The sequence below is a fragment of the Ammospiza nelsoni genome, chromosome 3 (genome assembly GCF_027579445.1).
Source record: "Ammospiza nelsoni isolate bAmmNel1 chromosome 3, bAmmNel1.pri, whole genome shotgun sequence".
Classification (NCBI taxonomy): Eukaryota; Metazoa; Chordata; class Aves; order Passeriformes; family Passerellidae; genus Ammospiza; species Ammospiza nelsoni.
The window spans coordinates 97030521-97047159 of NC_080635.1; the positions used below are offsets into that span (position 1 = coordinate 97030521).

The 16639-nt window shown below is 36.0% G+C and overlaps 1 protein-coding gene across 4 annotated transcripts in view; it reads right to left on the reverse strand.

Annotated features, from left to right (window-relative positions):
* The window catches only part of SMAP1 (small ArfGAP 1), a 92004-nt gene that overhangs the window by 22139 nt on the left and 53226 nt on the right, over positions 1-16639 (reverse strand). For 2 of the 4 annotated variants that reach the window (XM_059467862.1, XM_059467860.1), the window contains one exon: positions 163-241. In XM_059467862.1, the coding sequence (XP_059323845.1) occupies positions 163-241 (79 nt within the window). Of the gene's footprint in view, positions 1-162; positions 248-16639 lie in introns of all 4 variants that reach the window. The other 2 variants (XM_059467861.1, XM_059467859.1) reach the window with 1 other exon arrangement.

The following is a 16639-nucleotide window of genomic DNA, read 5'->3' on the forward strand; positions in this document are numbered from 1 at the left end:
CCAATGGCATTTTCCATTACAGTTTTAAATTCATGCATGCAATCTTATGGTTTTCATATTAATCTTTCAGTAATCACAGAAAAAATATAAAAGTATATATATTAAAATATAAAATTACATATCTATGTTTGATTTAAAACCAAGCAATTATGTAATGCTTACCAAGTCCTAAGAGGTCAATAGTGGGTTCTGATGACTTTTTTGGACTTGCTTTAGCTTCTGATTGCTGATCCTCTTTCTTCTGTGGCTTGTAAGGGGAAAAAAACCAAATACAAGTAACATGTCTGAAAAGATTCAGTGCTTAAAAAATTTTCATTAAAGACGCTGCTTCAACGTCAGAAGTAAAAGTTCTTTTCCATATTTGTTTATCATAATGAATTTGATTTGTAATGAAGTATGTGGCAGTTATGGTCAAAAGGGACATGGCACATGACTGTGAAAAATTATTGTTCACTGGTACGTACTAAATTTTTAAATAAATTTCAGTTTGAGGATAGTTTAAAATAAATTGAAGTCTTAAACTGAACCACTGCATATCATGCAACAGGCAAAAAAGCTGTCTATAATTTATCAACTCATTTCAGCAACCAAACTAAACAGTTCTGAAGCATAAAGAGTAAAAAAAAGTTTTTAAAAGCTTAAATTTACAAACTAGAAGCATACTAATGACATCAATTTGCCTTTCTGCAAAGAACATCTGCAAAATATTCAGAATTTTGATATGCTGAGCACTGATGCACACAACCTGAGTTCATGACTTTTTCCTTTATAAACCTGCATGCTAATAACAGCATTCCTTTCCTTCTGAAAAGGGAAATCCCAGTCTTCTCTTGCCCAAAGATTCCAAAATGTATGATGGCATTGATGTGAAATTTGATTACGAAAATTACATCATAAATCTGTTTATAGTTCTTACACCAGTATCAGGCTGATCATCACCCTGAATCCATCAAAAACATAAATTACTAAAATGAAGATGAACTGGTTAATAGTAGTGACACGACAAATGCATTTCTTCATGTGCATTTAATGTGCCTTTCTCCATACTTATCACAAAAACCTGAAGTGGACTGGTTGATGAATGAGTACAGCCTTTAACCAGAGGAGATTACCCAGTAACAGTGGCAGGGCACTGCCAGGCTGGGCACTGGGCAGGCACTGACAGAACCTGCTTCACTCACACCTTTAACCACAAACACAATGTGGCTTTCACAGGGTCACTGAGGCTCCTGAGGTTGCACAAGTCATTGAATTTTAGTATTTTCATACTTTAAAGTTCAACACATTCATATAAAGATCTGGTTTAGGTACTCCTTTACTTTCTTCCTCTCCTGCCAAAGGGGGATAAAGAGTAGGGAGCTTGGTGTTTGTAAAGAGCAGTGAGGAAACTCAGGAGTATTCAAAGGCAGCCCAAGTGAACAGAAGCCTGTTACACTCCACACACTCCTCTTGCATGAGCAAATCCCCACCGAAAACCTTCAGTAAGAGCCCCAATTAACCAAACTCCATTCCTGCAGGTACTGCAAACAGGTACCATCACACATACTCTGATCCCTGCTAATCTTTCAGAGAAATACTTGCTCCCTCTTGCCAAAAGTCCGTAGTTTGACTTTACACATCTTGCTCAAGACGCAGCTCTTTGGGAAATAACCTGATGAAAAAGCAGTCCACAAATTCCCTGATTCTATTGTGTATTGTAACTTGCAACACCTTGTTTGCAATCTGGAGCATAGCACACCAATTCCAAACACAAAAAAAGTATCATTTTTGAAAGTAAACCATGACAGCATATCAAGGATTTTTTAAAAGTGACAATTCAAAATGAAGTTTTCTACAACTGACCATATCTCAATAAATATGCCATAAACCAATAAAATCATTATTATAAACACTAATCAGAATTAACAGTAAGTACTTCAGAACAGAGTGTGCCATAAAACCTTGAACATCTGAATTTTCTCCATCTCTGTAAGAAACACTATGGGTCACAGAAGTTGTAAAAAGAAGCATTTCTGACATGCTCCTTTATTTCATGACACTGGCTTTTTTTCCTTTTGCTTAAATAGCTTAAAAGTTACGAATATAGAATTATTTCTTTCAACAGAAAAGAAAAACCATTAGAATTATATTAAATTTCCAAATCTTCATTACACTGTATTAGATTTCTGATAACTACCTAAAACCACAAGTTTGAAATAATATAAAGCTTGACAGGTTAGTTTGGAATGCAAACTTTTCACAGAAGTCACACACTTGTGCATACATTAATAAGAACTAAAGAGAAAGAGTTCAAATAGCACTTTCTTTTATTTGGTACTTACTACTGTGGCAATTTAATCTCATTATCTAAACTAAAATTTTAAAAATATGGGGGGAATAATCTGCTTAGGTCCTCTGATTTGTCAAATAAATGTTTTCAATACATACTAAATGCATATTTCTGTTTCATCACTCTAAATAAGAAAGGCAATGAAGACATAAGGTATGAAACTATGAATTTCTAAAAAAATATGATCTCTTAAAATGATATTTTCCAATATTGTAACTATTATTCCTTGATCAAAAGTTTCTGTCCCATTTTGCTCCCCTTGTCAGTATGTAAACTACTAGATTTTAAGGTTACTTTATAGTTAATTACTTTAAGAAAAGCTGCAAAAAATATTTTCAAGGTCATCAGTATATCAAATATTTCTAGCCATTAATGCTGCATTTGTTTCCTTGAAGATTTTCTCTTAAAGCACTATTTAACATTGCAGCTATACAGTTTTCACCAACATTCTAACCTTCAGTCTGAAAAATGAAAAAACACATTAGTCACCTAACATTTACCAATAATTCATCTGTATAACAGCAGACATACAAAGCAATATTCAGCAGCTATCTGGAAGAAAAGATCTTCCTCTTTAATTATACCTGCAAAATGATTTTGTTCCTCCATTCTCTCACCATAACAAGCACCATTTCCTGGAATTTCCTATCCTCCTGTCTGAGATTTCAAGCAATTCTGTAATTTGGTATGCCTTTATTTCTGTTTAAGATGCTTCATGGCACACAGGAGGGCTCCGGTGCAAATTCAGAACACATGTGTTTGGTGCTTAAGGTCTGCCATGATTCACAGACAGGGACTTCTCTAAGTCACCTGCACTTAGGCATGAACTAGGTAAGGTACCAGTGGGATGAGGTAGAACAAGAAACCTGCACACACACACAATTACTTTTAAGAATACCTAAATGACCCTCACTACCATGCTGCTTTTGAGAGTCTTGTTATCTGTTCTGTCCCATGGATTCTGCACTGTGGTCCACCTGAGACAGACACAACAAAAAGCAATGGCTTACTTCAGTGCTCTCTAGCAGAGATCATGCCATGTTACTGGGTTGAGGAGAGAACCTCAAGAGGTCTCTTCCAGCCCATATAATTCTGGCATAAACAAGGAAACTTTGGACAAGAACAAAAAGGAAGCCACACCGGAGTCACTAGAAAATTTTACTACAAATCATAAAGAGAAATGTGATGTTTAATTTCTTTTTAGCAGTTTTGCCCCAATAGGAGTCATTCATCACTAAGTTTTATGTAGAGAGTGGCCTTTCAAGGTAAGTACTGCACCCAGTGAGCACAGAAGTGTGCAAGAGGAAAAAAAACCTGCATAAGGAAGCAGTGACATTTCTTAAACTTACTGTTTAATTTAGTGTTGTGTTCTATCTAAAAAAACACCACATTTTGTAGACTTGCAAGGTAGCATGACAAATGCTTGGGAGTCTTGCTGCACTAAGATCCATCTCAGTTTCTATTACCAGTCTCCTTGAATCCCACAGCAATTATTTTTAAGTATTGACACCAGTACTAGATAACCTATTCCTTGTTATGCCCTTTGGAATAAGACCACATTAAAAATAGGAGACTAAGCAGCATTAAGTAAACTAAAAATAGCATTAAGAATCTGAAATGAAAAAGGCAAGTAGAAGGAACAGGTACACAATTTTGTGCATTTATTTTCAAGTGGAGCCTTCAAGGTTACTGGGGCTACTATTTTTTAATGACATCCAAGATTGTCTTAGTAATATAGATGGGTTTAGTGAATGAAGTACATGGTTATAGCAATTTCTGGATATATTTACTTCAGGTCATGTATTAACAGCTTCTCATTCAAAATCATTTTTATGCTGCTAGTACATTCTTCTGAAATACTGTCCTTGCAAACTGCAGAACATCAACACATCTTTGATATGCAGGTCTTACATGGCCATTTTTCACAGTTGTCACTAATGGCCACTACATTACCCTTCAGGGTTCTTCTTATGTTGGAGACCTACTGAAAGCAAGCAATATCCACTGCCTTCAATTATTCTGAGATTATTGAAAACAGTTTGTTGCAAATATCACTGAAAGGAACTGAAGCCAGACCAAGCTTCCAGGGAGTTGACTCTTTTACATGCTCCACATGATCAGCATGACTTGGAATTTTTTACCTAAAAAACTTGAGTCCTTGTTATGAAAAGAGCCACAAAACCTAATTTAAACTACCCCATGGATCAGCAGGTATTAGATACTTTGGCCAAATTAAGGAGGCAAATAAAGAATTAACCTTGCAACCTCTTACAAGTATTTTCACCTATTAAGCACATATTTTTAGCACAGGAGCAGGGACACACTTGTTACTCAGATCCAGTATGGGCACTATAAATTTTTGCAATCCTGTAGATGACAGGTAACTGGGATACAATAATCTGTCATTGTTTTATTTTCCATTGCAGTAATTTTAACCTTCCACTCTTCTTATGCTCTTCTGCCAGTCCTTTCTTCAGGGGCAAGAAGCAAGACCCAGGGAACAACAGGCTGCTCAGTCTCACATCAATACCTAGAAAGGCAATGGAACAACTAACCTGGAAACCAATTCCAGGCACATAAAGGACAAGAATGTTAATGGAAGAAATCAGCATGGCTTCATCAAGAGGAAGCCATGCTTGATCAAACCAACACTTTTAACAGTGTCGTGACTGGCTTGGCAGACAAGGGTGGAGCATCACAGGGTGTCTTCCTTTACTTCCATAAGGTTTTATGGTAGGCATTGATAATTGATAAAGGTGCCATCAAGGCAACAATTCCCTTTTCAAGCTCCTGCTGTCATTTAATTCTTAATATCCAGTGATGAATGACTCCCAATTTTATACCCAAATCAAGTGATGCCTTAATTCTGTCTGCTGTACATCTACAAAACAATAATGTTAAAGTATGGTGCCAATACCACATTTGTAAGTAGTCCTTCCACAACAAGACTGATCATCTTTCAGTATCTAAAAAGCAAATATTTGAAAATATTTGTGAACTCCTCATAACTCCACCTCTACCAAAATGAACAACTGAGAAATTATGTCTACATCTAAGAAGCAGCATCTCTTTTCTACTTAATTAAAATGGAAATGCAGAAATGAGTATTTGGACCTTCACCTAACTTCCCCCACACTGTCACTGTAAATCAACTGGCTTGAAATTAGTGGATAGAAATTTATATGCTGGTAATGTCCATATACCTCCACAGTGCACCTTGGCCAACTATAATGTTCTGTGCTAAGAAACCACCACAAACAAAATCCAAAAGCAGGTAACAGTGAAGAAGACCAGGTCACCTCTAACTGAGCCAATTTTAATGCAACCAAGTGCACAAGCCTCCTTTAATCTCACACTGAGATGATGCCTTCGTTAGTGGAAACTGCACCAGCTTCTTGTAATTCATAGAGATACTGTCTATGATTTAATTCATCTTGCTCATTTCCCTACCATTAGAGAATGGCAGGGTTAGTCACCTATCAATCTTGCTCATTTATCCAACATCAGCTCTAAGACTTTAAGGTAATTTCCAGTCTATCAGGTTTCGATGGAAAAGCTGTGAAAATCTGCACCAAAGTTTGGATGCTTACTCTGCTGCAGTTCTGGCTTCGCCTTTAAAGATGAAAAGAACACCACTGTCAAAAATGTCCCAATTTACACAGGATGAGAAAGTTTTCTATTCCATCATGAAAGAGCATCTTTTAACTCAGCAACCTGCATTTAATGTTGCATTACTGTGCCACTCTCCTTTAATCTTTCTTTACTAATTTTGTGCAACAACAGAAGTTATATGAGGTTTAATTTTGAAAAAATGCGTAAGAACACCAGGTTAGGCCAGCAAAAAAAAAAAAAAAGAATAAGAAAGAAAGAAGATCTCTGCTAGGTCTCAAATTAAAAAAGAAAGCTCCATTTTACAGAAATCAATATTGGCCTTTATTGAGTTCTCACAATGTATTGCCCTCAATATACTCCTAGTTACACCATTCAGGTTCAATCTAATTTATGTGAAATACTTTTCTTGAGTTAAATGAAACCAAATAAATCAGCAAGTAACCGTGTTAACTACTCTCTTCACACCTTAAGTTTTAAAGTTGATTTTACAGACTTGTTTCTTTCTCTTATATGTCACTCTAAAGCAAATTATTAGTGATTAAATATGTTTCTTTGACAAGGACAAGGGAACTGATAGGCACTTTATGCTGTATGTTTTTCAAACTAATTGCCTTTGTGGCTCTGGCTGGGATGGAGTTCACATTCTTCACAGCAGTCAATACAATGCCATAGTTTGGATTTGTGGCTACAACACTGTTGATAACACACTGGTATTTTGGCTATTGCTGAGTGGTGATACTTTGATAACTGTATCATTTTAGTTTTGCTAGCTTTGCACAATCATATTTCTTGTTTTGCTAATTTAAGCAAGCCAACCTCCAAGCACCTCCTTAAGTACATTCAAGGACTACACACACACACAGAGACATGCACTTAAGAGTCAGCAGTACTTTCCTGTTGGTAGATTTTCTTCACAATCACCTTCTGTTCCCCTTTTCTGGCACTCTATAGAATTTGTCAGATAGATGCAAGGAGCAAATGCATCAAGTGAATCAACCTATGCACAAACCTCATCCAGCAAACTAAGTGAATTCCCAAATTCAGTTTTCCCATTGAAGCTCAGTGTACACAAGCCTCAAAGATCTGAATCTGAGTATTACAGTTTTGCAGTTGACTCATCCAATGGTAAACTCCAAGTCTCTGAAACAAGCAGCAATACTTTCTCACAAAAACTTGAACTGCAAGTCTGGAGGAGATGGGATTGTGAAGAAAACTGAGTAACACCAGAAGCATGTCACGTACAGTAGGAAGTCCAGTATGTCAGTGGGGTATTTAATCAAATTTTCTTCAGCCAGCTATTTTTGGAGATAACCATTAAATGAGTGATTCATCCTGCCCCAGAAAAAAATAAAATTAAATGAAAGCATTGCCAAGTCAATTCTCCTCCTTCCTCTGTACAGAGGTTCTAGTACAGCACACAGGATGCTGCCTATGGGGGATATGGTTATATATGGGCAAGACAAAAAGGAGGGTCAGTACCACCATGTCTGACTGTCACACACCTATTAAATTCACATACATAACACGATGCTATGAGGTCTATGGCTCCTGCAACCACAGCTCCCTTACTGCAAAACAAGCTTGTCCTTTCCCAACTTTCAGCACCATGCCCAAACACATCTGGCTATTAGGTGCACAAGATGGGCAGGGAAAGACAAGAGGCAAGTAGAAAGCTTTAAACTGCAAGCAGAAAGCTTTAAATCTGCTTGGTTTACAGAACAGATGACATACATGAGGTTTTCTGATAAGTGCTAAATTTTTAATGATAAAACAGTAAGAATATTCAGATCTAGCATCAAATACATTGCTCTGCAGTCAAACCCACTGCTTTTTAAAAATCACTATTGTAGTAAAATAGGAAAATAATACATGTTTGTTAAATAAGTAAGGACACTGGTATCCTTTCAGAACATTCTAGGGCCTATGGTCTAAATCTATGGGCTACTCTTCTGTACATCCCTGTTGCCCAGAATATTCTCCTCTGACAGGCAGCTGAGGGCATTTTGCACTGGAACTGACAGTTGTGAACAAATCTTTTTGGTAAGGCCTGGTTCAGAAGTGCCAGCACACAGGGAAAATACTGTGATTATTTTTCTTTATAACTGCGAGATTCAAGCTTCCATTTTCTGCTTCTGTAACCTCATGCGAGTTATCATATGTACAGATTTTAAGGGTTTAACAGCTTTTAAAAATATGACATTCAGTAAAAAATGTAAACCACACCAAATACTTGAAAAACAAGTAGGATTTTGCCAAATTCACTACTGCAAGATGATAATGTAAATAATTTAGCAGATTTCAACACCAGCATTTAGGACTATCATTGACCTTATTCTCATTTACACTGTGTGAGAGCATTTAAAGAGGTAGAATACACAGTGCAGGACATAAGCCACATGATTAATACCTCTGAAGTAGAAAAACACTACAGCCAGAGCAGTCATAAGTTACTAATCTAAAAATCTCTCCTATTCTCAAGCAAGATATCAGTCACTGTCAAAAATCTGATTCATCAGCTGTCCAGTCCACTTATCTGCTCCCATTCTCCTTCATTTTTTTCCTCAATTTTCCACTTTAATGAAAAATTCATATGGATCTAGAACTCAGTCTGTTTAAAATGCATCTGATTACCACTATATTTCTAACTCCTATTCCCTACCTTAACTACAAGAAGCCTTATGAAAGCTGAAGACACATCAAATAATTTTGTAAAGAGCACTTCTAACTTACTTAAGAGCAATTTCCAGTTGGCTCACTAGAGCTCATATCCACCTCTACGGTTACTGAAAAAAAGCTCTCCTTTGCTCTTAATAAATAGGAATTGTATGCCCTGTGCATAAAGCAATTGGATTCCTTCCCTCTTCATTACCTGCTTGCAATAAAACTTGCAGGAGAGCATAAACATTTGAGAATTGCCATATGAGAAAATAATATTAGTAATTTACTATATCTTGCAATAGGTTTGTAGATATGGTTTTTCCTGACACCTATGCTCTAAGAAGTTTAGTCTGTATCCATTTACAGCATTACTCATGCAGGCACATCCTAGATTTTTTAAAGAATATTTTTATAAATTTTATACCTGACCTGAAAATAAGTAAAATTTAGTATTTTCATAATATTTTATTTAAATGGCATTAAAGATGAAATGTGTTATTTTGTTTACCCTCCTATCAAATACCAGCACTTGTTTTTTCAGACTTGTAACTAAAAATGCAGGAATTTAGAAATCAGACTAACTTTTCAGAACTGGTGATACTTTTAGCAAGTGATGATGCCTAACTAGCAAAAAAGCCAGAAAACTGATGCACTATATTGAAACACAAGTAAAACTATGTTGGTATCATTGTGAAGTTGCACAGACTACAGCTCTGCAATCAAACCCTGATGCATTTCTAATCAAGAGAAAAGGCTGCATGTCAACAACAACAACAACAAAAAAGCCACCATTCTGATTTATCAAACTAGAATTATCTTGAAACAAAGAGCCAAGCCAAGTGGAAAATGTAAATTGATTATTTAAGAGTCTATTGTGATTATTTCAGTTAATCACTCACAGACACTGAACTACTCACACTCACCTGGATAAGCCTATTTAAGGCATTCACACGAAGCAAACAAAAAAAAACCAAATTGCCTTTTGATGTTGCTAAATATGATTCTGTACACATGAAGGTCCTTCAGTCAAAATACATACCCAAAGGAAAAATTTTTAAAGTGGTTCTTGATCTACATCTTCACTTTAAAAACCTGAGTATGTGGATTTTCATTAGATTGTCACAGTTAGAGCAAGATACTTGAGCAAGATTATTTAAAATACATTATATATCTTTAGTAATTTGAATAAAAAACTTCATGGCAGAAATAACAGACCTTGCACCATAATCTTATTCCATTAATATGATTTCAGCTGGGTCTAGGCTAATACACTAATCATTTCTGTGAAAATGGATTAAGACTATTCCTTTGTTCTTACTTATTGAACAAGCAGTACTAACATTGTATTTTAACTGAATTTAAAATGTTAGCTTAGATCTCATTTACTTTAGTCAATGTATTCCAAGAAGGCTTATAACCTTTTATGTCTTGTACTTAGCTGAATTGGTTTAGCTCCTTTCTAATGCATCAGACAATCTTAGAGGCCCTTTTACCTTGCTCAAAACAACATACGAACTGTGTAGAAGTACAATTTCCCACAATTAAGTTGGCTTTCTTTTTATACTTACTGCTGAGACTTCAGACACGTATCAGAGATAATTCCTTATTCTTATATTCATGCATTAAATCTACACAGCAACAATCACCTTTGAAACAACAGTTCTATGCATTCAAATATATTAGGTTCTTAAAGCAGAAAAGTTAAGAGTAGGGTCTGAAAAAAAGAGGAAAAGTTCTTTTTCCCAAGTCTGATACTTGAAAAAAGCATCAAAAGATAGCAAGATGATTCCCAGGTAACGGTCACAGGATGTAGCAACTTGAAGCTGAGCTAGGGGTGGCAAGACTGCAGAACAGGAGAGGCACACAGTCTGAGTGCAGAGGTATTCAAGTTTTCGAGAGATTCTGGGGGCAAAGACTTGAGCAAAGTTTCCTGCAGCTGTAAATCTTTGAAATTACTGCATCTGAGCCCAAAAGCAAGGACCTGCTTACAAGGATACAAAAGGCAGAGAACAAGCTGTTTATCAACCCTTTTACTATTTGGTATTATGTTGTCATGGAACTTGATTTAGATAAAATGGAAGAAATGCTTTTAATCCAATAAAATCTGGATTTTTTTGCATCTTATAGAAGAAATCACTATGAATCAGAAAACCTCAAAAGGTCCATCTTACAGCTAATCCAGTGTCCTGTTACGAGATCTGTAATTCGGATTAGGGTCAAAGTGTTTTAATGCATCTCGGTTTGCAAGCTGTGAAATGCAATAAACAGGGTTTGTAATTTTGTGAGCTATTTTAAATACACCTTCAGTTTTCAAATCACATATTATGGTTATATGAACTCAGCTTATACATTTCTACTTGATTTCTATTGTGCTCATTAGCCTCATTAGCAAGATTACAATAATGCAGCTATATCAATTCCAGTTCCTCATTAAACTATTTTCTTTTATAACTTTAAACTTTAACTATAGTTTATAGTTAAAGTTTATAACTTTTATAACTTTCTTTTCAAAAACCTTTCAAGTAATACATAATACAACATCACTGTACCCAACCAGAACTAAAGGGCATTTATTTGTAATTCCTTCTTCATATATTTCCAGACAAGAATGACCTGTTTCAGGCATGGTAACTGATTGAGCTCACAGTAAAAAAAACAATCAAAGAAATGCTTTCCATCCCTATTCATGAAGGTATGCTTCTCAATATTTTTGTTAATTATACCAGAAGTGCTCTTCTTGCTGAAAAATGCTTTTTACCTGAAACTCCATTCAATATCAAGACCCTACACCCTTAACCAGCAATCAGCTCTACCTTAGAACTTTCCAGGTGCTTGTATCTTACTCACTGGTTAGTCCAGCGTGAAATGTGCTACCTGCTAGCACACATCAGGTGTGATCACAGTATGTTTGTCTCCAGCAGCTGCTGTTAGACATGCTGCCTTTGCAAAGAGTTGGCTTCTAGATAATGGTCTCTGCAGGTGCTGACCCTCCAATTCCTCAGGCCTGCAGCCTCTTTCCAGTGGCCAGCACCAGCCTCTTACCCCACTTGCCTGGTACCTGAACTTGAAGTTTGCAGGTGTTGACACACAGGCACAGAGAGACAATGCGCTCATGCTCAATAGTTGCAAATAGAACTTGGCAAGAATACAGAATAGCCTGCAGAGATCAAGTGAAGGCTCAGACAATCCTACTGCCCACCAACCTGCTCAACCATCAGCACATATGTGACTGCCCCTTTTTATTCACTTCTCCCCTGCTTCCTCAAGCTTGCTACACCCCAATCCGCCTTGATTTTTGTATTCCCCCGGTTTGGTCTGTGTCATCTGAACATCCCATAATGAGTTGTGTACAATATTCTGTCCCATCCCCAAACTCTTTTCTCTCTGCATCCCGCATCCTATACCCTATTATGCAATCACCCTTTACTTGCCTGGTATTCCTGGGAAAGAATCTTTTTCCTTGACCCATTTCAGTACTTTCCTTTGATGTACTAGAAGCAGATCACTGGCCCTCTTTTTACTGATTAAATTACTCCACCTCACCCTCTGCTGTTGCTCATCTGATTCTTACAGTCTTTATGTTTTAGTCAGTCTTACAACATCACACTGAATAGTGTTTCATAGAAACAACCTCTGAGTTAGGACATTTTACTCATGAGTGTTGGACTCATGCTCTGTGCTGGTATAATTTCTGTTATTATCACAAACAGAATCCTACAAACACTTTATGAAGTCTAAGCATACTATTTCTCTAGAGATGAATTTGAAAAAGCCTCTCAATTAGCTCCGCAGAAATTCAACCCTCTCCGTGACAGCTAACAAGACTGAAATAGCCCCACAGGTTTATTTTTCTTACTTCTGAATCAGCTTGTTGCTTTCATGAACTACTAGAGAAGTTAGGAGAGAGCTGACGAGTACTTTATCATCCTCATGTACATATACATAATTGTGTTTCACAAATGCAGAACTTAGTGAGAGGGAGAAATGTTTAATAAATACTTATGCATCATTAGCTACATGAATTTCTTCTGGCAGTCAGGGTATTTTTCCTCAATTCTGCTCTCATTTCAAAGTTAATCACTTTGAAACAATTACTTTAAAAGCTAAGTAATTTTAACTGATCATATACAATACCAAAATGGATTTCTCTTTACTTGGGCAAGCACCATTTTCTTTGTCTTCATTCTCCATACCATCATAATCTTTAACATGAACTATCAATAAACACTGCAGCCTCCATCTCAACTGGAAATAAGTCAAGCTTTTTCCTGCTTCTAATTCTCCTTTTTAAATAAATGTGAACCTATATGACATTTCTGTATATTCTGAAATGGCACATTTAAATCATCCTTACAAAATGTAAAAGCCTTTTACAGCTTTGATCTTCACAGCTTCAAAGACGCCCAAGTTTTTAAACTGGCCCTTCAGAGTGATATTACAAGGCCTCATATTTGTTTGCTCCATCATCCATTTCTACATTTATGCTAAGATTCAGCCCAACCTGTTTCATTTAAACAAAAATAATCCACTTCTGAACCAAAGAAAAAGAAACACTGATATCTACTTACAGTGTAAACTGAGGGTGAAATAGGTAAGTCAAAAAATCTGTATTTTCTTTTGAACAGAAGTCACCCGTGTTACTACTCTGTGTAATATACACTTTCTGCCTAGCACACAAGCCTGCAGTACCTTACTCTGACATGAAGTACAATATTCTCAAGTAGAGAGACAATACTTGCTGAGCAGAGAGGCAGGACAGATTTATTTTACAACAGTATAGTGGAATGCCTGGGGATAACCTCAGAAGTGCCCCATTTTCTTCTAACTTAAGGTACCGATTTCATGAAAGAAAAATTTCCAGTAAAACTGAAACACAAGCTCATCCAGTTCCAATTCTTTTTTTGACAGAGCCAAGAGGCAATTCACTGCAGATGGGTTAACATTTCTGACTGATACATGTAAGCAATTTAGCATTAAAGAGCTGCCAGTTATTTGAACAACCAGGCAACTGGTAACTTTTCATCTGGCAAAATTAGTGTGAGAAATTTGTCAACTTCTTCAAATTGTGTTGAAAGACCCTGCTTCTACCTCTACCACAGCTACAGCACTATTTACCTTTGAGTTAACTTGGTGAAGATATAATTATGCAACACTATGAATGCCAGAGTCATAAAAGGTTCCACACAACTCTTCTAGCGCCAAAAGCAACTATCAAAATGTGATAAATTCAATGGTCCAAAGAAATATTCTTTTTAGCAAAAAAGGCACACAATCAATACCTAGGATAACTGCAAATTTAAGCTGGAAGACACACAAAGTTGTTGCATGGCACTGGAACATTGCTGAAACATCTTATGGCATCTTAGCAACATCATCATCCATTTAAAACTTAAGCTCATGTTGGAGATTTTATATTGCCAGATTGCCAGTGACATCTAAAATAATTTTTTATGAAAAACATGCCAGTGACTTTACTCTTCAGTGAGATTTGCCCTTCTGACAGGATTTCCCACTACGCCGTTGCCCTATCTTGATGGTCACACGCTGGAGTGAGATTAAGCACGTTCTAGCTTAAGCATGTTGAAATGAAACAGAACACACAAAAGCACTTGATGGCTTTAACCATGCTCCAGTACTTGCATTATTTTAGGAAAACAAAGGAAGGCTATTATTCAAAACAAGATAAGATTATTATTTTGAGCGACATAATTTAACATAATTTAAAGTCTTTTCCCTCTTATCAGCTTCATCTTATCTAATCCTTATCCTCCTTTACATTCAGTTCCATGTATCGGTACCACTTAGCTAAGTGCATCCATTTTGTTCCTGCACATTTGACTGACTGTACACAATCTCCTAACAGTACTGTAATTTTCATATAACTTTTTACATGAGATTGTATATTTGCAGTTTTAATCACACATGGTCCTGTGGTCTCAAATGTCTCAGAACTTCTTTTTCCTAAAGACAGCACACACCCATAAGTAAGGCTGATTTAGGACATGCTTGTTTAAATGTGTCCATTTAATTTTGTTCAATATACAAATAAGCAGATGTAATGTTGTCTTAATTGTCTCAAAGTCACCAGGAGAAATGATGAAGCTTATCACAAGCTAAAAATGCCATCTGTTAATAAATATTAACAACTGAAACCCAAGGCAGTATTCTGTTTTGAACCGGCATGGATCAAAAGTGTAACAGAGGATCAATTAAAACTAAGCAAACTTAAACCAGCTTTCTGGTAAAAACAGTTTGGCAAGTTAAACAAAAACAATTTAACCAAATTTTTCAAGGTTTTCTCTTTTTTTTTTTTTAATTGTTGTCAGATTCTTCTTGCATAGAATTTTTTAAAATTGCATTAAAATACTGTTCTGCTGCAAGACCAGAGTAGAGAGGATCAAGCTGATACAGTAAACACACACATGGCTGAAGAAAAAAAAGTGATATGCTTCCTGAACGCTGACTCCTTTTCCAACATCTGAAAGATAAAAACTTCCTTTTTTTTCCTGACAAAAACGGGGTTTCTTTCATTGCTTCTACCTGCAATATCTGTTTCTTAATTTCTTTGTCTACAACTGCAAATACGTAATAAGAGCCATGACAGATTAATTCCATTAAGTAAGACTATTTTTCATGGCAATCCTCAAACAGAAGAAGTCCTTTGTTACTTGCAAAAGAAATGAATAGCACCGTTTTGGGAAGAATCTAATTTGATTTGCTTTCCTCCAGATTAGCATTCAAAACAACCAAAGAACCCAAAATAATCTGATCTCTTCTGGAAGACTGAGAAGGTATGATTAGAAATGTAAAACCAGGCTGGGAGAATTCCACAGGCTGTAAAATGCAGACTGAGAAGCCTTAAACTCTTCACTCATTGTGGGGGCAGGAGGCAGGGAAACAGGTTGCCCTGTCTCTTATCACATATCCTAAATCCTGAGCTTTAATTCTTATCTGCTTAGTCTGAATTTATGAAAACAAGGACTAAGAGCATAAATAAGACTATGTATTCAATCAAAGAACAAAACAGGTTTTTATTTTTCTGTTCCCATGATATACATGATTTTTTGATTACAGTTTAAAGTAATATTTCATTTTATATAACAATCAGAAAGAAAAGATATTTCAAAAATAAATCACTCAGGCAAATAATGTTAAGTTGTCTAGGGAAATGTTATTATCAACTGTTCAAGTGATTTAGCAAATTATCAACAATACAGTCTATCAAAACAAAAAACATTTAGACTATTTTTAACAGGATTCTGTATTTAAATTATCATTCAGGTCAATATTTGTGAATCCATTTATGCTTACAAGTTAAAAGTAAACACTTAAAGAGATCACTTTCACCTAACTGGTATTTAGGTGGACACTAACTGTTCTGCAGGCTTTCATTTCTTCCATGCATTCTTACAGTGCTACTCAGTTCTAAAGAAGTGAAGAACACTACAGCACTATTTGCTCTAACTCATTTCTACTTGTACAAAATTATTAGATGATAACTTGTAATATTTTTTATAAGAAAATTACATCCCAGAGAAATAAGAGGGAGTAATAGTTTCTTTTGCTTCAATAGTCCAAGCAGGTTGATTTTTGTGGGAGTTTTAGGCTGTCTTTGGGGGAAAACAAACACACCATCCTAACAAGCTATGTTAAGCTCTTCCTATTTGGTTAGTGAGTATTTGACATTGCTTTTCCTATAGGAAGGGGAAAAGCCACTAGTGCGACCTGCCCTCACTTTTGAGGGGCTCTCCAGTACATTTTAAAGGCAAATAAACCAATGTCTGTACCTCTAATAAAGGCCATCTGGTGCTGCCTGGTACCAGCTGACTGAGAGGCAGCAGCTCACTGTTACTGCCAAGTTTAATCTGCCAATTTAGTCTTCATTTTGGGGAAGAAAAACAGCATTTGATATACTACCATTGAAAAATAACCTCCAACTGACCCATTCCTGTCACTTGAAATAACTTTATACAAAAACAAGAGCCAGTTTCAAATTCAAAATGCAATATAATAAAACAAACTAACTCACAGTGTCATTTT